The sequence below is a fragment of the Carcharhinus amblyrhynchos genome, chromosome 17 (genome assembly GCF_965287045.1).
Source record: "Carcharhinus amblyrhynchos chromosome 17, sCarAmb.v2.hapA, whole genome shotgun sequence".
NCBI classification, from domain to species: Eukaryota; Metazoa; Chordata; class Chondrichthyes; order Carcharhiniformes; family Carcharhinidae; genus Carcharhinus; species Carcharhinus amblyrhynchos.
In genome coordinates, this window is record NC_137340.1 from 2,016,985 (window position 1) to 2,040,068 (window position 23,084).

At 43.1% G+C, this 23,084-nt stretch overlaps 1 protein-coding gene across 3 annotated transcripts in view; it reads right to left on the reverse strand.

Moving 5' to 3' along the window:
* The window catches only part of slc25a16 (solute carrier family 25 member 16), a 48,365-nt gene that overhangs the window by 13,126 nt on the left and 12,155 nt on the right, over positions 1-23,084 (reverse strand). The window contains exons 4-6 of one of the 3 annotated variants that reach the window (XM_080205382.1): positions 17,560-17,693; positions 11,126-11,189; positions 708-829 (exon numbers count right to left, since the gene is read on the reverse strand). In XM_080205382.1, the coding sequence (XP_080061508.1) occupies positions 708-829; positions 11,126-11,189; positions 17,560-17,693 (320 nt within the window). Of the gene's footprint in view, positions 1-707; positions 830-10,042; positions 10,063-11,125; positions 11,190-17,559; positions 17,694-23,084 lie in introns of those variants that run through there. The other 2 variants (XM_080205383.1, XM_080205384.1) reach the window with 2 other exon arrangements.

Below are 23,084 nucleotides of genomic sequence, written 5' to 3' on the forward strand. Positions count from 1 at the left end.
TGTTTGGATGGGACAAGCAATGGAAGTTATCAGAATTAGTTTAGGAAGAAACTGTCCTCACTCAGCCTAACTTCTGCCATGGAAATGATACTGGTGCAAATCATCTACAAGGAACTAGCACAGCAAGAACTTGTTCACAACGGACTCAATATCCTGCAGGGAGATGAAACCCCATTTCAGTTGCAGAGGGCTGAGCGATACAGGAAAGTGGTTGGAAAGATTACCCCTAAGTGGGTGAACAGGGCAGGATGATTGGTGAGAGAACAGGACTGGGCATTTGGGGTTCTACCCATGGGAGCCAGTGCCAAGAGTTTCAGTGAGCTCTTTGGAGATGTCAGAGTGGTACACAGTGAAGTGTACTGGCTAACAGGGAGTCTGACTGGGATAGCAATGGTTACTGAATGGAATACAGTATGGAACTGGAAGGGCAGAATGCCTAAGGATGAAGAAATGAAAAGGAGCACGAGTGAGGGTCCAGGATAGATAAAGAGAGTGAGGAAGCTGCAGGAGAAGGGAGAGGACACCAAGAAGCTGTAATGGGGACATAGCTGTGCTGCGACTCTAAAGAAGGGCTGCCTCTTTAGCTCATGGCATTGAGGTCTGAGTCTCAAACCATGATCTATATATTAGTCATCCAAATACAGAACAGAAAAACTTTACAACATATTAGATGTTCTCAAAGTGTAACAAAAAGATGCAATACGCACCTGTGTATAGATGACCCTGAAAGCATCAATGATTCCAGCATACCTGTGCTCACCCTTCACCTGGAAAGCTAGACGAGCTCGAATCATGTCAAGTGGATAGGTACATATCACTGCAGTCATCCCTGGAAAACAAAACCACTGGTTGCCCACCGTTCTCTGAAAGAGCAAGGAGTAAATCAAAACCTAACTAAGGAGGTTGTAGCATGCTTGTGTAATGTTAGTGTCGTCACTGTTTGTGACACAGCAAAACCCATCCGTACATCAACTATCTCACACGGGACAGATGCATTCATCATTATTTTTCACACCAAGCATATCTCCTGTTACCGTCACTCTGACCAGTTTAAAAAGGGACATTGGCAAGATCCATGGTGGCTTTGCATTGAAACCTGAGAACTTTCCTGGAGCTATATGACCACCTAACTACCAATCCTGGGAAATGTCACCCCAGCATCAGCAGCAACTTTCTGTAAACCACGAGAAACACAGACCAAATCCAACAACAGTGCGATAAAGATCGAGGCGTCACTATCTCTTGGGTATCAGAGATTGACAAACCCACCATTGACAGAAACTTCAACATTCATGAGAGTCAGACCTTCAAACCAAGCAAGGTGTCAATGACAAATCTGGTTGGAGATTAGCACTGTCCTTAGAAACACAGAAACACTACAGCACAAAGAGACCCTTCGGCCCACAAGTTGCACCGAACATGTCCCTACCTACTAGGCTTACCTATAACTCTCTATCTTACTAAGTTCCGTGTATTTATCCAAAGTCTCTTAAAAGACCCTATCAAATCCGTCTCCTCCACCACTGCTGGCAGCAGATTCCATGCACCCACCACCCTCTGAGTGAAAAACTTACCCCCGACATCTCCTCTGTACCCACTCCCCAGCACCTTAAACCTGCGTCCTCTTGCGGCAACCATTTCAACCCCGGGAAATAGCCTCTGAGAATCCACCCGATCTATACCTCTCAACATCTTGTACACCTCTATCAGGTCACCCCTCATCCTCCACCTCTCCAGGGAGAAAAGACCGAGCTCCCTCAACCTATCCTCATTAGGCATGCCAACCAATCCAGGCAACATCCTTGTAATGTCCTCTGCACTCTTTCTATGGCTTCCACATCCTTTCTGTAATGAGGTGACCAGAACTGCGCACAGTACTCCAAGTGGGGTCTGACCAGGGTCTTATTAAGCTGCAGCATTATCTCCTGACTCCTAAACTCAATTCCTTGATTGATGAAGGCCAGTACACGATACGCCTTCTTAACCAGATCCTCTACCTGCGAAGCTGCTTTCAGCATCCTATGAACCTGAGCCCCAACATCCTTCTGATCTTCCACACTGCCAAGAGTCCTACTATTAAATTATATTCTGTCATCCTATTTGACCTGCCAAAATGGACCACTACACACTTATCAGGGTTGAACTCCATCTGCCACTTCTCTGCCCAGTCTTGCATCCTATCAATGTCTCGCTGGAACCTCTGGCATCCCTCCACACCATCCACAACACCACCAACCTTTGTGTCATCAGCAAACTTACCAACCCATCCCTCCACTTCCTCATCCAGGTCATTTATAAAAATCACAAAGAGCAAGGGTCCCAGAACAGATCCCTGGTGACCGACCTCCGAGCAGAAAAAGACCCATCTACAACAATTCTTCGCTTTGTGGATTTAGAATTGGCTTGCCCACAGAAGGCAATGTCCCCTTGGATCCCATGCCCCCTCACTTTCTCAATAAGTCTTGCATGGGGTACCTTATCAAATGCCTTGCTGAAGTCCATATAAACTACATCCACTGCTCTTCCTTCATCAACGTGTTTAAACACATCCTCAAAAAATTCAATCAGGCTCGTAAGGCATGATCTGCTTTTGACAAAGCCGTGCTGACTATTCTTAATCATATTACACCTCTCCAAACGTTCATAAATCCTGCCTCTCAGGATCTTCTCCATCAACTTACCAACCACTGAAGTTAGACTCACTGGTCTATAATTTCCTGGGCTATCTCTACTCCCTTTCTTGAATAAAGGAACCACATCCGCAATCCTCTGGGACCTCTCCTGTCTCCATCGATGATGCAAAGATCATTGCCAGAGGACGAGCAATCTCCTCCCTCGCCTCCCACAGTAACCTGGGGTACATCCCATCCGGTCCTGGCGACTTATCTAACTTGATGCTTTTCAAATGCTCCAACACATCCTCTTTCTTAATATCTACATGCTCAAGCTTTTCAGTCTGCCACAAGTCTGCACTACAAGATCCTTTTCCATAGTGACTACTGAAGTAAAGTATTCATTGAGTACCTCTGCTATTTCTACAAACTTTCCCACCGTCACACCTGATAGGTCCTATTCCTTCAGGTCTTATCCTCTTGCTCTTCACATACTTGTAGAACGCCTTGGGGTTTTCCTTAATCTTGCCTGCCAAGGCCTTCTCATGACCCCTTCTGGCTCTCCTAATTTCCTTCTTAAGATCCTTCCTCCTAGCCTCTTTAGATCTCTAACATTACCTAGCACCCTGATCCTTTTGTAACCTTTTCTTCTTGACTACAGCTTTCATGCACCATGGTTCCTGTAACCTACCATAACTTCTGTCTCTTTGGAACGTTGCTATACAGAACTCCAGACAAAAATTTGCCACATTTCTTCTGTACGTTTCCCTGAAAAAACCTCTTTCCAATTTAAGCCTCTAATTTCCTGCCTGACAGCTTCATAATTTCCCTTACTCCAAATAAACACTTTTCTACCTTGCCTGATCCTATCTCTTTCCAATGCTAATGTAAAGGAGATAGAGTTATTATCACTATCCCCAAAATGCTCTCCCACTGAGAGATCCGACACCTGTCCAGGTTCATTTCCCAACACCAGATCGAGTACAGCCTCTCCTCGCGTAGGCTTATCCATATACTGTGTCAAGAAACCCTCCTGAACACACCTAACAAACTCCTCTCCATCTAAACCCCTCACCCTAGGGATATTCCAACCAACATTTGGGAAATTAAAGTCTCCCATCACAACAACTCTTATTATTACATCTCTCCAGGATCTGATTCCCTATCTGCTCCTCAACATCCCTGTTACTATCGGGCAGCCTACAGAAAACACCCAGTAAAGTTAATGACCCCTTGCTGTTCCAAACCTCCACCCACACAGACTCCATAGATAATCCCTCCACGGAACCCATCTTTTCAGCAGCCGTGACACTATCCCTGATCAACAGTGCTACTTCCCCACTTCTTTTGTCTCCCTCCTCGTCCCTTCTGAACATCTGAAACCCGGCATTTGAAGTATCCAGTCCTGTCCTCAAGTAATCCAAGTCTCTGTAATGGCCACAACATCATATTTCCAAGTAGTGATCCATGCTCTAAGCTCATCCACTTTGTTCACAACACTTCTTGCATTAAAACAGACACATCTCAAACCTTCGGTCTGAGTGCTCCCCTTCTCCATCACCTGCCTATCCTCCCTCTCACACTGTCGACAATCTCTCTATTTGTGAGCTATCCTCCTCGCTCCCAGTCACTTCATTTCGATTCCCTCCCCCCAACCATTCTAGTTTAAACTCTCCCAGGTAGCCTTAGCAAACCTTCCCACCAGGATATTAGTCCCCCTGGGATTCAAGTGCAACCTGTCCTTTTCATACAGGTCACACCTGCCCCTAAAGAGGTCCCAATGATCCAGAAACCTGAATCCCTGCCCCCTGATCCAATCCCTTAGCCACGTATTTATCCTCCAACCCTTTCCATTCCTGCTCTCACTGTCGCGTGGCACAGGCAGCAATCCCGAGATTACTACCTTTGTGGTCTCCTTCTTAACTCTACCTAACTCCCTATATTCTCTTTTCAGGACCTGTTCCCTTTTCCTACCTGTGTCAGCGGTACCAGTATGTACCACAACCTCTGGCTCCTCTCCCTCCCACTTCAGGATATCTTGGACGCGATCAGAAACATCCTGGATCCCGGCACCAGGGAGGCAAACCACCATCCAAGTTTCTCATCTGCCTCCACAAAATCATCTGTCCGACCCCCTCACTGTAGAGTCCCCTATCACTACTGCTTTCCTCCGCCTATCCCTACCCTTCTGAGCTACAGGGCCGGACTCAGCGCCGGAGGCATGGCCACTGTTGCTTCCACCAGGTAGGCTGTCCTCCCCAACAGTACTCAAACAGGAGTACTTATTGCTAAGGGGCACAGCCACTGGGGTACTCTCTAGTACCTGACCTCTCCCCTTCCTAACTGTGACCCACTTGCCTGTCTCCCAAGGCCTCGGTGTGACCACCTGCCTGTAACTCCTCTCTATCACCTCCTCGTTCTCCCTGACCAGATGAAGGGCATCCAGCTGCAGCTCCAGTTCCCTGACGCGGTACCTTAGGAGCTGCAGGTTGACGCACCCGGCACAGATATGGACGCCTGGCAGGCTAGGAGACTCCAGGACCTCCCATATCCAACACTGAGAACAACAAACTGGCCTCACACTCATAATATTACTCTGAAGGAAATACACTGAGCACAGTCTGATCAGCAACTATGCAGCTTCCCAGCTGCCAAGCACATGTGAATGCTTTCTTATTCCAAACATTACAACCGGATTGATTAAATCTTGGTCAGGAGAAAGATCTCCATCAAGAAAGACTCTAGCCAATTACCCTTGATATTACAATGGTATTACCATTGTCAAATGCCCCACTATCAAAATTCTGCAGGGGTTACCACTGACCAAAAACTGGACCAGTTAGTTAAGTAATAGCAAAACTTTGAATTTTTAAAAGAAAATTATAAATAGTATGATAGTATGGAACTTCAAACATACTATGTTTGGGATAAGAAAGCATTCACATGCGCTTGGCAGCTGGTTACAAGGAAAGGTCTGAAACTGGGTAATCTGGAATAATTCCGTTCTTTACTCCCCAGTGTCTTTTCCCATCTACACGGCACAAGTGAATCATTATTTAATTAATCCTGGCCAAAGTCAACATGCCAAGCAATCGTGATATAAGTATAAATTGTGATCATTTAAAATGTGGCACTCTTGCACTGTCCTGGCAAATGTAAATGACAAGCTTCAGAAACATGTCTGCCTTTTCAGCAATTTTAAGTTCTGTATTATCAAGCAACCTTTCTCTAATAGTGATCATAATATGATTCAGCTCAACATAGCTTTTGAAAAGTACAATGGAGAAAAAGTGACTTTCCAGACTGAGGTTAGATTGACTATGTAAGGAGACAGACTATCCACATTAAACTGGGGAAACCTGTTAATGGGACAAGGTCAAAAACAGTTAAACCTGATGCAGAATAGGTCTGTATCTAAGGGGCAAGAGCTCTACTTGCTAAAAAATAAAACCGCTATGGGCTATTAGAAAGGCAAGAGACAATATAAATCTAAAACAAAAATGCACATGAAAATGCAATAATTGTAATCTGAGAAAATGGAAAAAATACAAAGAACTAAACAGATGGTAACAGCTGGAAAAATGGATATGAAAAGAAACATGTCAAAGGATACAAGACACAAAATATTGTTATAACTTTATTTATTGAGAAAATTAGGGTGCTGAAGAGTAACATGCACCCCTTGAAATCTGATGTGTTGTTGTCCAGAAAGATAAGGAAATAACACTTGTGTTGAATGTTTACTTACGTAAGTTAATGTCAGTAAGTACAATATAGGAATAAAAATCCAAAGGAAAGTAACCAGGGACTCAACAAGGTTAACATGCAAGAGTGAGAGAGAAAATAGTGACACTAAATAGCAGCAAATCCTCATCACTAGATGGTTTTCATCCTAAGGTTCAGGTGAGAACACTGGTGAAACCCCAAACTTAATCATCAAAAGTTCTCAATTTGAGAACTGTTCCTTTAGACCGGAAAATAGTGCACCCAGCTGATTTATCAGATCCGTTAGCTTAACATTTTCATTCATATTATTATTGCCAGGAGTAAAAGTGCAGTCATTCTAAGAGATTCTATAGTTCGGGGACAGACAGGCATTTCTACAGGTCTCGTCCCGAGTCCTGAATGGTTTGCTGCCTCCTTGGTGCCAGGGAGAAGGACATCATAGCGGGGATTTTTCAGGAAGCAGGGAGAGAGACACAGTTGCAGTGCACGTTGGTATCAACAATAGATACTGAAGACCCTTTAGACTTTAAGAGAAACTGGGAGGTTTAAAAAGTAGGACCTCTACAGACAGATCCTCAACGTTGCTTGTGCAAGACTTTGGCCTTTTCAAGCTCTGTGGATGGCTGTTGCCCTGAAGTTCATCATTAATCCTGAACTACTCCCCTTGTGATTATAATCTTGATTTTGTGGTGTCTTTTATCCAGACAAGGGTGTTTAATATATGTGCACTGAGGTAGATATCATCTGTTATCCTGTTAATCTTTCAGAGCACGGACATCCATTTATTCAGAATGGAATTTATCCACTGGTTTGCTCTGGCGGTGGAATATGGGAGACCTTAGCTTAAGATGTGTTACTGCAAACATTCAATATTGGTCTGTCTGGCACTGAGGGAGCAGGGTGGGTAAGGGGGTCTGCCCATCCTGCTTCTGCCCAGTGTCAATTTAAACTTCTGGGATCTAGTGTTTGCAATAGGAAGAGATATTGGCTCTGCTGATGGATTGATAATGGTTCTCCGTTCTATTGGGTAGGTGCTGGGTTGGTTGATTAATATTGGGATTGTGCAATTTTTTTTTTGTATTGCAATTTCAGCATTTATAATAGATACTTCTATTATATAACCATCCTTTACTTTAAGTATGGATAACATGAGTAGCACCACAGTAGGTGGTGGGCTTGTGGTTTGGTATGGAGGTGATGGGTATGGTATTGTAGTGTTCATAGTGGGTGAGGAAAACCCTGGAAAAACCAGAAAGGAAAACATGCTGTGTTTTGTATTAATTTGGGGTTGAAGAATCTGTGTTGGAGTCCACTAAGGGGACAGACAGATCATGCATTCTGGAAAAGAATGGGTTTTGTCACTGGTGTAGGTGGAGTTGGGGGAAATATCTACTGGTGCACACCCAAGCGTGGATGGGGAATCCTTGGTTGGCTAGCCTTCCTTGGGCTGGTTCCTAGATTTCCCTTGGCTGCGTGGGTTGTGACAGTGGCCATTTGCTGGTTTGGCTCCAGGAATCTATGGTGAGCATATCATCCCGTTGGGAGGAGATTTTTGTCTTTCGCTGAGATATCCTGTGGATGTCTGGACGATCCCTCCTCCTGTTGCTAGGCGAGAAATGGGTAGAATTTTGTTGATGGCGGGGCTTAAGTGATATCTCTGGTGTGACTGGAGATAAATGAGGCTTATTTTGTGGTGAGCCCAAACATGGTGTGAGAATCTTTGGCTTATTGTCCCTTCTTTTATTTGTCAATATCCCTTACTTTCTTTGGCTGTGTCAGCAAGGGTAGCAGCTATTCTGAAAATCTGTACTTAGAAGTTATAGAGATATTACAGGTTTGACCTCAATAGAAGGTATCTTGTTATTCATGGGATCCGGGGGTAAGTTTAGATACCTGGGCTCTGTTTTATCTGCACTCTTCCTGTGAGGCTGCATAGCTCTCCTCCTATTATCCGATGTGAGAGTGGATACTTTTATCCCATGTCTGGGTGTTGAGGTTGTATCCTGATGTTTCCCTCTTTCAGTGATATCCTTTCACTGTTCAAACGTTGCTGAGTTAGGCTCCTATTGGTTATATTTATAAGACCCTTGTCAGACCCCACTTGGAGTACTGTGCGCAGTTCTGGTCGCCTCACTATAGGAAGGATGTGGAAGCTATTGAGAGGGTGCAGAGGAGATTTACAAGAATGTTGCCTGGATTGGGAGGCATGCCTTATGAAGATAGGTTGAAGGAGCTGGGACTCTTCTCCCTGGAGAGACTAAGGTTGAGAGGCGACCTGATAGAGGTTTATAAAATGTTGAGAGGAATAGATAGGGTGGATTCTCGGAGGCTATTTCCCAGGGCTGAAATGGTCGCTACGAGAGGACACAGATTTAAGGTGCAGGGAAGCAAGTACAGAGGAGATGTTAGGGGTAAGTTTTTCACTCAGAGGGTGGTGAGTGAATGGAATTGGCTGCCGTCGGTGGTGGTGGAGGCGAACTCGCAGGGGTCTTTTAAAAGACTTCTGGATGAGTATATGGAATCTAATGGGATTGGGGGTTATAGATAGGTCTATGGCTTAGTAAGTATAGAAGTGATCGGCGCAACTAGTGGGCCGAAGGGCCTGTTTGTGCTGTAGTGTTCTATGTTCTATATTTGACCCTGTGGGACTCCCTTATGCTATGTCACTAAGTCCTTGTTATCCTGTGGGTGAGGGTGGGCACTACTGTACCATGAGCTCGTTGTTTTATCCTGTAATCCCTTTAACTTCCACTCTGTGTAATATCCTTTCATTATCTGTATAAAGGAGGTGCTGGTAATAAAGATTATAACGAACTGTAATTGATAATTACTTTGCACTGGCATTTACCAAACTACAGAATACTAACAAAATATTGATCATAGTGGAGACAGAAGAGGGGCAGCACGTAGAGCAGAGACAGTAGAATAGTTAGCACCGCTGCCTCACAGCTCCAGGTACCCAGGTTCAATTCCCGGCTCGGGTCACTGTCTGTGCGAGTTTGCATGTTCTCCCCGTGTCTGTGTGGGTTTCCTTGGGGTGCTCCGGTTTCCTCTCAAAGTCCAAAGATGTGCAGCTTAGGTGCATTGGCCATGCTAACTTGCCCCTTAGTGTCCCGGGATGTGTAGGTAAGAGGTTTGGCGGAGTGAATGTGTGAAGTTACAGGTATAGGACTTGGGTGGGGATTGTTGTCGGTGCAGACTGAATGGGCCAAATGGCCTCCTTCTGCACTGTAGGGATTCTATAATTCTATGAATAGATGGGTGAAAAAGTTCAGATGCACTGGAAAAGCTGGTTACACTTAAGGTGTTTAAGTCATCTAGTCCAATGGTCTACAACCCAAATTGTTAAGGTGTGGCACGAAGATGGTAGAAGGCATAATATTCCAATCTTCCTTAAGTGCCAAAGGATTGTAAAGTAGCAAATGTGACTCTGCTGTTCAAGATAGAGTATAAGGAGAGTGCTAGTAACTACAGGTCAGTCAGTTTGACATCAGTGGTGGGTAAGGTTTTAGAAACAATAATCAGGAAGAAATTAACAGCTTTAAGTTAATTGAGAGGTAGCATGGAGTTGCAAAATGTATCACTAATCCGATTGAATGTTAATTTTAAGTAACAGAGAAGACTGGTGAAGGAACAGCAATGGATGTTGTGCACATGGATTCTAAGAAAGCATTTGATAAAGTAACAGATAAAATGTTGTTTACCAATATTGAGGCTCCTGGAATAGGAAGGTCAATGTCCAACTGGATAAAAAATTGAGTACAGAAATCAACAAGATATGGTAATGGTTGTGTTTCAGACAGAGAATGATAGACATTTCCCTGAAAATCAGTGTTAGACCACTGCTTTTGCTACATATAACTGATCGGGATATTGGAACACAGTAAAATTACTGAAGTTAAACTTGGAGGAATGACAAACAGCGAGGATGATTCCAATCCACCAACAGGACACATTGGCTAGTGGAATGGTCAGATAGAATTTAGTATGGAGAAGGGAAATGAACATTTTGACAGGAGGGATGGGAAGAGGTATTATGGGCTTAATGGCAGAATTTTAAAGTGTGCAGGGACAGAGGGGGTTACAGGTGCATGGTCTTTGACACACTGAGCAAAGTAAACAGGATCTTGGGCTTCGTACACAGAGGCATCAAGTACAAAAGTAGGAAATATTGTTCTGAACCTTTGTAAAACTAATTATATCCAATCTTGTTCACCACATTTTTGAAGGATGTGAAGGTCTTCGAGAAGGCGCCAAAGAGATTTACCAGAATGATTTAGAGTCTGTGGATTTTTGTTGGGTTGGAGAAGCTGGGGTTGTTCTCCCTGGAGCAAAGAAGACTGAAGGGAGATTTGATAGAGGCGTACAAGATTTTGACACGTTATACGAGGTAGACAAAGCTACTCATATTAGTTGATCGGAGAAGGATTACAGGACACAGGTTTAAGGTTTAGGGCAAGAATTGCAGAGGGGATGTGAGGGAGATTTTTTAAAATCAATGAGCAGTAATGGCCTGGAACGCACGGAAACCATGAATGACCTAAAGAGGAAATTGAATGGATGCTGAAGCAAAATGAGTCAACAGTAGTATGGTGATAGAGAGGGCAAACGGGAGTGATTGTACTGCTTTACTTAGAGCCGGCATTGACCCATTGGCCTCCTTCTGTGCCAATAATGACTGCACACTTCACAAAAAGCACTGGTTTCATTTTTTGGTAATTTCAGTACACTTCTTCACAGCTGCAACACTGGAAGATTTTCTTAGAACTCTGAATAAAACAAGTTACCTGCCATAGATCCAGCCATTAATCGGTGAATATGCCCTGATATACCAAGTTTGCCGATCAAAAGCTGAACAAAACAAAATGAAGATTCTTGTATTTACAATTCTAACCACTCAAAATTCTTCCTAATCCCTGCCACAATATCTACCCAGTATATACAGAACGATCAGCATGATGGACGATGTACATATGGGTCTTTAGTATAACTATCCAACCAATCCCTCTTCCCTTCTCTTTTCAAATAGCTTTTCTTTTCCACTTAAAGTATTCAACCAAATCTCTTCTGACTCAACAGAACCCAAAAGTGTTTCATAAGCACACAAATAGTGACAGTCAAAGAAAGGGTTGGGCTGATTAGGGAACAAAAAGGAAGCAGATGGCATAGTGGATTGTGAGGTGATACATTATGGAAGAAGGGACAGGGAAAGGCAATATAGGTTTAACAACACAGTTTAAATTGTGTACAGAGACAGGGATATGTACATCAATCCTTTAATATGACAGGGCAAATGCATGAGGCATATGAGATCTTGGGCTTCATAAATAGAGGTATTTAGTACAAAATAAGGGAAGTTATGAGCTCAGATAAGGTTACAACTGGAGAAATGTATTCTGCTCTGGTTGCCACCCTTTAGGAATATGAAGGTTTTCGAGAGGATGCAGGTAACTTTTATCAGAATGGTCCTAAGGATGCAGATTTTAGTTCCAAGGTTCGGCTGAGAAGCTGGTGTTGTTCTCTTTAGTTCAAAGGAGATTGAGCAGAGATTTTGACAAGATTACAAAAGGTTTTTTTCCCCATTAGCTGATGGTACAAGGATCTGGAGACACAGCGGTAAGATTTTGAGCAAGAGGATAAAATGATGAGCATTGTGGGAACATTTTTGAAAGCAGGAAGTGGATTCTGCAACTCATTGCCCACAAGGGCATCAATTTCAAAATAAAATTGAATGGGGATACTCAAGAGCTGTGGGGATACAGACTGACTGGATTGCGCTGCAGAGAGCTAGTATGGACTCAATGGGTGAATGGTCTTCTTCTGTGCCATGAATATTCTATACTTGCTCATTATTCAAAAAGAAAGAATATAGGCCAGCCCTTCTCTCCCCATCGGATAATCTGCATCATCCCATGAATCAGTCTGGTGCACCTTCATTGTACAGCAACTATATCCTTCCCTGGGTAATCAGGCCAAAACCAGACACATTACTCCAGGTGCAGTCTTACCCTGTACAACTGCAGTGGGAGTCCTTCACTCTATTATAAAGGCATTCAAGTATAAAAGGTTATGCTTTGCTGACGCAAGGCTCAAGGATACCACAAGGCAGCTGCAGAGTGCTCTGAGGGAAAAGGCTAAACAGCCAGCAGTCACGGTCCAAAACTGTACCGATGACATAGGTAGAAAAACAGTTGAGGCTCCTCTGGTGGATTTTTTTGGAGTAAGGAAAGGGATTAAGAAGCAGGATTAACAATCTTAGGATTACTCACCAGTGAGTACAGAAATAGGAGGATGGAGCAGTGGCTGGCAAGATGGTGCAAGATGGAGGGCGTTAGATCCTGAGACAGTGGGACAGGTTCTGGGGAAGGTCGACATTCCAGAATCCAAGGAATTCTGAGAGATCAAAATCTCTGCATTCAAAAGTTCTTCAACTATATATTGTAAAATGCTAGGATGTAGGCCATCAGGTCCAGGAGGTTTGCTGGCTTTTAATCCTATTTACTCATCGAGTATAGACAATTAGAGTGTGTCAATAATGACAGCGTTATTCAAGAAAGGGTGAAAGGACTTTCATAATAGCTACAGGATACACTGACACAGCAATGAGTACAACATCAAGTAAATTAAGCCACATCATGATGAAGTTCTGCTTAGAAAAGAAGTGCAGTTGTGTGTCTAACTCTGGCTGTCACATTTCAGGAAAGACCCAAGTGTTTTCGAGGAGTTGCAGAGGAGATTTACCCAGAATGGTCCTAGGATTGAGGGATTTTAACTACACGGTTCAGTTGAAGAAGCTGTGGCTGTTCTCCCTAGAGTAAGGGAAATTGGGCAGAGAGGTGCACAAAATTATGACAGGTTTCAATAAGATAGCCAAGAAAAAACTGCTCCCATTAGTTAAGATTAGGCATTAATTGAAAACGAACAGGAGACACAAGGTTTAGGGCAAAAGACGTAGGGGCAATGTCTGTATTACACCCATATAGCAATGTTCAGTTCTAGATGGCCATGGTACAGGGAGCTGTTCAAACAGGAGGGAGAAAAAAGAAATGTAGTCGTAATTGGGGATAGTATAGTTAGGGACATTGACACTGTTCTCTACGTACAACCGATTTATTTGATAGTGAACTCACATCCTCAACAGGGATCTTGGGTTCATGTCACACTACCTGTAACCCCCACGATTTGCCTGGGTTTGCTAAATCTCACTTACTGTACTGTCTGGAGACAATACACATCTCTTTAACCTGGGCTTAATGCTCCTTCCACTCACATTGTTGGCCACTTTAAGACTTGAATAGCAGGTTAGGTGCAAAGGCTCGCATTCTAATCAGTAATCTGTAAACTGTCTGCGCTGTTATATGCTCTGTCTGAGGCCAGAACTCTCCATTCACCTGATGAAGGGGCAAACCCCAAAAGCTTGCGAGTTTACTATCAAATAAATCGGCTGGACTTAAACCTGGTGTTGTCAGACTTCTTACTGTATTTACCTGGATTACCTGTGTTTATTCGGATTGGCGGATGGTGACTAGTGGAGTGCCTCAGGGGTCGGTGCTGGGGCCTCAGCTATTTACCATTTATATAGATGATCTGGAGGAGGGAACCAAGTGTAGGGTGTCAAAATTTGCTGATGACACCAAGGTTGGAGGAAAGGCAAATTGTGTGGAGGATGTGGAGAGTCTACAGAAGGATCTAGATAGGCTGGGCGAATGGGCCAGGAAATGGCAAATGGAATTTAATGTTGGCAAGTGCGAGGTGGTCCACTTTGGTAGGAATAATGGTAGGAAGGATTATCACTTATGTGGTGAAAAACTGCAACAGGCGACGGTGCAGAGGGACTTTGGGGTCCTTGTGCATGAGTCGCAAAAACCCAGCTTGCAAGTGCAGCAGGTGATCAGGAAGGCGAATGGGATGCTGGCCTTCATAGCGAGGGGGATTGAATATAAAAGTAGGGAGGTCTTGCTGCGGCTGTATAGGGCATTGGTGAGGCCGCAGCTGGAGTACTGTGTGCAGTTTTGGGCGCCGTACTTACGCAAGGATATTTTGGCCTTGGAGGGAGTGCAGAGGAGGTTTACTAGGCTGATGTCGGAGTTGAGGGGGTTGAGCTATGAGGAGAGGTTGAATAAACTAGGCTTGTACTCTTTAGAGTTTAGAAGAATGAGGGGAGATCTCATTGAGACGTATAAGATGATGAATGGGATGGATAGGATAGAGGTGGAGAGACTCTTCCCGCTCAGAAAGGATAATAGGACTAGGGGGCACAGCCTCAAGATAAAGGGGGGGCGGTTTAGAACGGAGTTGAGGAGGAACTTCTTCACTCAAAGGGTGGTGAATCTCTGGAATTCTCTGCCCGTTGAAGTGGTGGAGGCTGCCTCGCTAAATATTTTTAAGACGCGGGTTGATGGGTTTTTGATAAGACAGGGGATTAAGGGTTATGGGGAGAGGGCAGGAATGTGGAACTGAGCCACGACAGATCAGCCATGATCTTACTGAATGGTGGGGCAGGCTCGAAGGGCTAGATGGCCTACTCCTGCTCCTATTTCTTATGTTCTTACGTTCTTATGTGCCCCAGTCCAACACCGGCATCTCCACATCATGACTGTTCTCTATGACCAGGATCATAAATCCCGAAGATTGCGTTGCCTGCTTGATGCTAGGGTTCAGGATATCTTATCTGGGCTGCAGAGGAACTTGGAGTGGGAGGGTAAAGATCCAGCTGTCGTGTTCCACATAGGTACCAAGAACATAGGTAGAACAGGAATAAAGATTCTACTAAGGGAGTATGAACAGCTAGGAGCTAAATTAAAAAGCAAAACCTAAAAGATAACAATCTCTGGTTACTACCTGAGCCACGAGCTAATTGGCACAGAGTTAATAAGATTAAGGAGGTAAATGTGTGGTTCAAAGGTTGTGTGGGAGGAATGGGTTTGACTTCATGGGACATTGGCACCAGTATTGGGGAAGAGGGGACCTGTTCTGATGGGACAGTCTTCATCTGAATCGTGCTGGGACCAGAGTCCTGATGAATCGTATAACTAGGGCTGTAGATAGGGCTTTAAAGTAAATAGTGGGGGAGAGTGTTCAGGTGTATGGAGAATTATAAAATCAATGTTAAAGGAGAGGGTAGAAGTGCAGGTTAATGGAGCTGAGGGCTCAGGAGAGGTTACTAAAGTTTCCAGACCACGTAATAAAACAGAGAGTATAGAAGCTGGCAGTTATCTAACCTCAGGCAGAGCAAAAAAGCTGTCTAATACGGGAAGGGAGGTGATTAATGCAGGACTGAGGATCTTGTACCCAAACGCGCACAGTAAATGGAACAAGGTAAATGAGCTTGTTGCGCACATTGAAATTACATTGTTAGTAAGGAGTGAAGTTAAATCGATAGCAAGAAGTGATATAGGATTAGAAGGCACAGAATCTCTTTGGGTATAATTGAGGAATCTCAAAGATAAAAAGAATAAAAAGACCCTGATAGGAGTTATGTAGCAGTTATCAGGATTTGGAGCAGAAAATAAATCAGGAAATAGAAAAGGCATATAAAAAAGGCAATATTACAATAATCATGGGGGATTTCAATATGCAGGCAGATTGAGAAAATTAGGTAGGGAGTGTATCCCAAGAAAAGGAATTTGTGGAATGTCAAAGAGATGTTTTTTTTTGGAGCAGCTTGTGACAGAGCCTACAAGGGAACAGGCAATTCTGGATTTGGTGATGTGTAATGTGGCAGACTTGATTAGGGAACTTAAGGTGAAGGAACCCTTAGGGAGTACTGACCATAATAAGATAGCATTTACCCTGCAGAGAGGAGAGAAGCTGGAATCAGATGCAATGGTATTACAATTAAATAAAGGTAACTACAAAGACATGAGGGACGAACTGGCCAGAGTTGACTGGAAAGTGAGCCTAACAGGGAAGACAGCGGAACAGCAATGGAGGAGTTTTTGAGAGTTATTCAGGAGGCACAGTAGAAATTCACCCCAAGGAGGAGGAAACATGCAAAGGGGAGGATGAGGCATCTGTGGAGGATGAAGAAAGTCAAAGACAGCATAAAAGAAAAAGAAAAAGCATACAAAGTGGCAAGGATTAGTGGGAAACTTTTAAAAGCGAGCAGCGGACAACTAAAAAAGCAATAAGAGGGGAGAAGATGAAATATGAGTGCAAGCTAGCTAGTAACATAAAAGAAGATAGGAAGAGTTACTTTCAATATATAAAACATAAGAGGTGTAGAAATAGCCATTGGACCACTGGAAAGTGAGACTGGAGAAGAAATAATAGGAAACAAAGCAATGGCAGAGGAACCGAATAGTTACTTTGCATCAGTCTTCACAGTGGAAGACGCCAGTCGAATGTCAAGAGAGTCAGGGGGCACAGGTAAATGTAGTGGCCATCACTGAGGAGAAGGTTCTGGGGAAACTGAAAAGTCTAAAGGTGGATAAGTCACCTGGACCGGATGGACTACACCCCAACGTTCTAAAAGAGATAGCTGAAGAAATTGTGGAGACAGGGATGTACTTCTCAGGTTGTATCAGGCTCTGATCAGACCCCATTTCGAGTACTGTGAGCAGTTTTGGGCCCCATATCTAAGGAACAATGTGCTGGCCTTGGAAAGGGCCCAGAGGAGGTTCACAAGAATCATCCCTGGGATGAAGAGCTCGTCATATGAGAAACGGTTGAGGACTCTGGGTCTGTATTCATTGGAGTTTCGAAGATAAGGGGGGTATTTTATTGAAACTTACAGAATACTGCGAGGGTCTGGATAGAGTGGACATAGAGAGGATGTTTCCACTAGTAAGAAAAACTAGAACCAGAGGGCACAACCTCAGGCTAAAGGGATGATCCTTTAAAACAGGAATTTCTTCAGCCAGAGAGGGGTGAATCTGAGGAACTCTGTCGTAGGAGGCTGTGGAGGCCATGTCATTGAGAGCCTTTAAGACAGAGATAGATAGATTCTTCATTGATAAGGGGATCAGGGGTTATGAGGAAAAGGCAGGAGCATAGGGATGAGGAAAAAAAGTCAGCCATGATTGAATGACAGAACAGACTTGATGGGCCAAGTGACCTAATTCTGCTCCTGTGACTTATGGTCTTATTACTGTTCTAATGCACTAGAACCTATTTGCTCCAGTATTACAGCACACTATTCCCATTTGCAAGCTTACTAAATAATGATTTCATACTTTAAAAACACTACTATCATGAATTCTATTCACTCAGCTAACTTTACCTTTCTGTATCGGTCGAATGCAGTGAACTGAATAGCACCATAAGGAAAGATCCTGACCATCATAGCTCCGTTACCTTTATACAATCCAAGGAAACCTTCTTTCTTTGGTACAGCACGCAAAGTAGAAAACACTCCTGTAAGAAAGATTCCAGTCACAAATCAGGTTCCAAACAAACTTTTAATTACAAAACCAATTTGCTTACCTGCATTCCTTCAACAAGATACCAATTATACTCCACATGACGAGCATGTGCAATACCTTCACTGTTTGGAGGGTGTATCCAGAATGCTAGAATTACAAATGTAAATTTCCATTACAAATGTAAATGTAGAAATTTAACTAAATACACAAATAAGATCAGAATGGTTTTTAATTGAAGACTGAACTATATTACTTTAATACACTCCATCCTGCGCTCAAATTCACTTTAAAATGGGAAGCCAAACCTGTGCTAATTGAGAAATCCGCTAATAGGTTCTCTGCCACTGTTTACCTTCACCAGTCAATATCCACATTGGAATTTTTATAGCTCCATGTGCTCTGATCAGCAATCTTGTAAAGATTGCTTGAGCTACTTGTTCACCATGTAAGCTTGACACAGAGTGCATCAGAACTATCCTGATCCAGTCACTGTGTATAGTGTACAATCTCACAAATGGGTCACAGATCACCACTTGTACAGTAAAGCTTACTAGTCACAAGTAGGCTTACGTTAATACTTAATGAAATTACTATGAAACTCCCCTAATTGGCACACTCCAGTGCCTTTTCGGGTACACAGAGGGATAATATAGCATGGTCGATTATAACCTGCACATCTTTGGACCGTGGGAGGAATCCAGAGCACACAGAGGAAACCCACACAGTCAGGGGGAGAATGTGCAAACTCCACACAGACAATGACCCAAGCTGGGTATCAAACCTGGGTCCCTGCTGCTGTAAGGCAGCAGTGCTAACCACTGTGCCACTGATTCAAAACTGAACAGTGCCCATCCCATCTTAAATTGCCCCGGAAAGGCAAACCATCTAAAAAAATCTGAACAGGTTAAACAAACTGTTTCACACTGTTATTATGCATTGGCTATCTTGGTAGTATTTTCCACCAACAGGATGCTGCCATCAATCCAATAATCAACCCTCTGCTGACCACATAGTTCAGTAATGTGATGTATAAATTTCAGTGCCGTTCTGATGCTACTTGTCCCAATGAATGGTTAAGTCAAACATGTTCCTTCACTTGTTTGCAGTAAGCAGCACGCAATCCACATTTAACCAGCCTGTACATGAAAAACCCAAAGCAACATTTTTTTCTGCAAGATAGGATTTCCATTTTGGGTAGTACCTACTGAACAATGTTGAGTGTGCTAATGGCTTACTAACAACTGACTTAAGATAATTAACCAAGATCATAAGGTGGCTCATTGTGTCTACTAGAAGTGAGATACATTTACACACAGGGATCCACTTTCTGCAAATGAAAGGAACGTTTTCAAGTCTTGTGCTTTATTTTGAATTACCCAGGAGATTAGTGCATCTATAGTTGCCTGTGTTCCCGCTATATCAATGCCTCAGCCAATCATAGTCCACTTGCCAACCAATCAGCACCATTTTCTTCTGTGGTATAAATAATAATTGTTTGAAATTGCTATTCTTGCATTTATCCTGATGAGTCTAGAAGCCAAAAGGCTTCAGTGATATTTTCAGAAACATTCAAATTCTCTGGAACCAAGCTGACTGCTTGCGGTTCCTGATCTAATTAACTCTCGTTCTTTCACCCTGCTTCACATGAAAATTACACCTGGTCATGATTTTTTTTGTCCAATAGAGTCATATAGTCATAGAGGATTACAGCATGGAAATGGGCCCTTCGGCCCACGCTGTCCATGCTGCCCAGCTTTTATCTTTAAGCTCGTCCCAATTGCCCGCGTTTGGCCTATATCCCTGTATATCAATCTTACCCATGTAGCTGTCTAAATGCTTTTTAAAAGACAAAATTGTACCCGCCTCTACTACTACCTCTGGCAGCTGGTTCCAAACACTCACCACCCTCTGTGTAGAAAAAATTGCCCCTCTGGAACCTTTTGTATCTCTCCCCTCTCAACTTAAATCTATGCCCTCTAGTTTTAGACTCCCCTATCTTTGGGAAAAGATGTTGATTATCTATGCCTCTCATTATTTTATAGACCGCTATAAGATCATCTCTAAGTCTCCTACACTCCAGGGAAAGAAGTCCCAGTCTACCTAGCCTTTCCTCATAACTCAAACCAGCTAGTCCTGTTAGCATCCTAGTAAATCTTTTCTGTACCCTTTCTGGTTTAATAATATCCTTTTCATAATAGGGTGAACAGAACTGTACACAGTATTCCAAGTGTGGCCTTACTAATGTCTTGTCTAATTTCAAGATGTCCCAACTCGTTTATTCAATATTCTGACCAACGAAACCAAGCATGCTGAATGCCTTCTTCACCACTCTATCCACCTGTAACTCCATTTTCAAGGAGCTATGAACCTGTATCCCTAGATCTCTTTATTCCATAACTCTCCCCAACACCCTACCAATAACTAAGTCCTGCGCTGGTTCGACATACCAAAATGCATCACCTTGCATTTATCTAAATTAAACTCCATCCGCCATTTATCGGCCCACTTGATCAAGATCCTGTTTCAATGCTAGATAATCCTCCTCACTGTCCACTATGCTACTAATCTTGGTGTCATCTGCAAACTTACTAACTCTGCCTCCTAAATTCCCATTCAGATCATTAATCTAAATGTCTAATCCCCCTGATACTAAGGACAATTGAGCACGGCAAATCCACCTAACCCACACCTGTGGGAGGAAACCGGAGCACTTTGAGGAAATCCACACAAACATGAGGAGAACATTCAAACTCCACATAGTGAATATGAGTTGGTATGATTTTTTCTCCCCCACACAACTTAAATAATATTTTCCCGCTGTTTAAATTTAGAACTAGGTGGAAACTGATTTTAACAGTAACTGATTTTCAAATAGAAGATAAAACATACTGAGCTGGGCCTGCATCATGAGTGTGGCATGAAGGCAATGGTAGTTAACAAGGAGCCAACATAGTGTTCAACACAGAATATATTCCCAACAGCAGCCTCTGCATCAAACCAACATTGAGAGATATTTCATTCGTTTGCTCTTGGAGCAAGAGTGATCCCAGACTCCATAGTGCTTACAATTAAGTCCTGCTTCTTCATCCGCCCTGCCCACCATATGGCAAACGCCTCCCCTATCACACAGCAAAATGACTCCTTTCCCCTCCAGTTAACAGATAATTACACTTCAACCCAGCTTGGAAATTACATCCCTAAATCAACCCAGTCCCTGTTCATATATCAAAGGGAGATGATTCCTTCCACAGTGTAATTAATGCCTACAGCAGGATAATTACATGACCCTCAGAAGGTTAACTTGGGAGCTATTAGAGTTGGGCTTCCAGACTCATGGGGATTGATTCAAGTTCAAAGAGGCTAACTGGGGCTATGAGACTGAGAGATCAAAGGTCATGGCTGGGCCACCCGGATGTCCAGGTTGGGGGGAACTGGTGTGGTGATGGTGGGAGGGAGGTCAGAGTTGCTCTATGATTGTGACAGTAACGGACTTTTCTTTATGACTGCAATGTCTATTGTTTCTTTCCCTATAATAGCACAACTGTCGTGGGAAATCCAGTTAAAGCAAGGACCTGAAGCAGTTGCTGTACTTTGATTCGTTTATGCAAAGGTCGTAAGAACAACCTCAAGTGTGGGTAAAGGGCATCTCTTGTTTATCCTCATCAATATTGGGACAACAGACCTATTTGAAAGACTCTCCATGTTTCCTTCCTACACTGTTTCCTTGTCAATTTGGGGTGTTACAAAGCCTATTCTTCAGGTCTGACCCATCATACTGTGATAGGCTATTTTCTAAAATCTTACAAAGAAAACAACAACAAAAAAGAGGGAGAAGTAATTAATTGAAGGAGACTGATCCATTTTTCTCCTCAAAGTTACGCAGTTTAAACAAACTTGACTCAGGATGGAATATTCTGTGGGCTGTGGTATTTGCTTTCTAGGCCCAGGTTCTGGAGAGTTAGAACTATAAGCTGTTCTATACTGATGGGGTCATAGAGAAGGCCATGTTGGGGTTTGGAATAGGAGAAAGGAACATGCCACGTAAGGAGGGCAAGTCTCTGTTATAAAAGGTGGGCGGAGTGCCAGGGCAGTTATCCATGCTACTCTCTGAATGGAGAGGCTCACTAGACAAGGAGAGGCCATTCAGCACCCTGACAGGGAAGATGGATTGGAGAGAGAGAGAGAGCAGACAGGTCATGGTGTTTAAACTATGCAGAGGGACTTGCGGTAGGAGAGACTGAAAAACTGGAGCAAGCTTTAAAATGCACCTTTAAAAACACAACTAGAAGTTACCAAGTCTAATTCCAATAATGGGAGATGATCCAAACAAAGATGTTCATAATGTATATGAGAAAGATACAAAGCAATGGAGCACTAGTGTAACAAGTTGGTCAAACACATGTTACACAAAAGGTCTTGCAGCAGTTGATAAACTAGACATTAGAAGTACCACACAGACAGGGTGAAACGATTCCAAACACTGAGGTACATATCTCAATACTGGAATTGTTCAGAAAAGACTCTTTTAGGAGAAGTGGTGGAATGGAGTACAGTAAAAAGTCTGACAACACCAGGTTTTAGTCCAACCGACTAAAACCTGGTGTTGTCAGACTTTTTACTGTGTTTACGCCAGTCCAATGCCGGCATACCCTCGGAATGGAGTACTCCAGTAGTGGGCTCAAAAGAGAAAGCATATAAAAGAGAGGTCAGACATAACCATTCGGTGCTGGGTTCACTTATCTGTCATTCATTAAATGATTAGATTGGGAATTTAAGAGGCATGGTTAGTCAGTTTGCAGATGACACCAAGATTGGTGGCACAGTGGACAGTGAATGATTATCTAGGATTGCAATGGGATCTTGATCAATTGGGTCAGTGGGCTGATGAATGGCAGCTGGAGTTTAATTTAGGTAAATGCAGTTAACTACAGTTAACTACGTCATCTGACACTTGATTTGATTTTAAAATCGCCCATAAACTCATGTCTATGTTAGTCTATGATGGCAGATTTATAGGAAGCAATTAAATGTGAAAATTTTAAAGATAGGCTGGAGGAATTTGGAATAAGTGTGAAAACGAAATAATCTTAATTTGGTAGGGTTAATTAAAACAGAAAAGCAATCCGACAGTACTGAACTCTACCTTTCCCCTCAGGCCCCTTTGGACTCCAGTGAGATAGTCCTCTTTTGCCACTGGTTCAATTAGTCTTTGTCCTCTAATGCCACCTTACCAGGAGCCCATCTTCAAATGAGTTCATTCACATCAACAGAAGCAAACTGACTCCCGAGGATAGCAATCAAAACATTACTCAGAAGGGACATTTTTCAGAAATTGAAACAACATAAATTCACCCAAAAATGTCAGCATCAATTGCCATCGCTG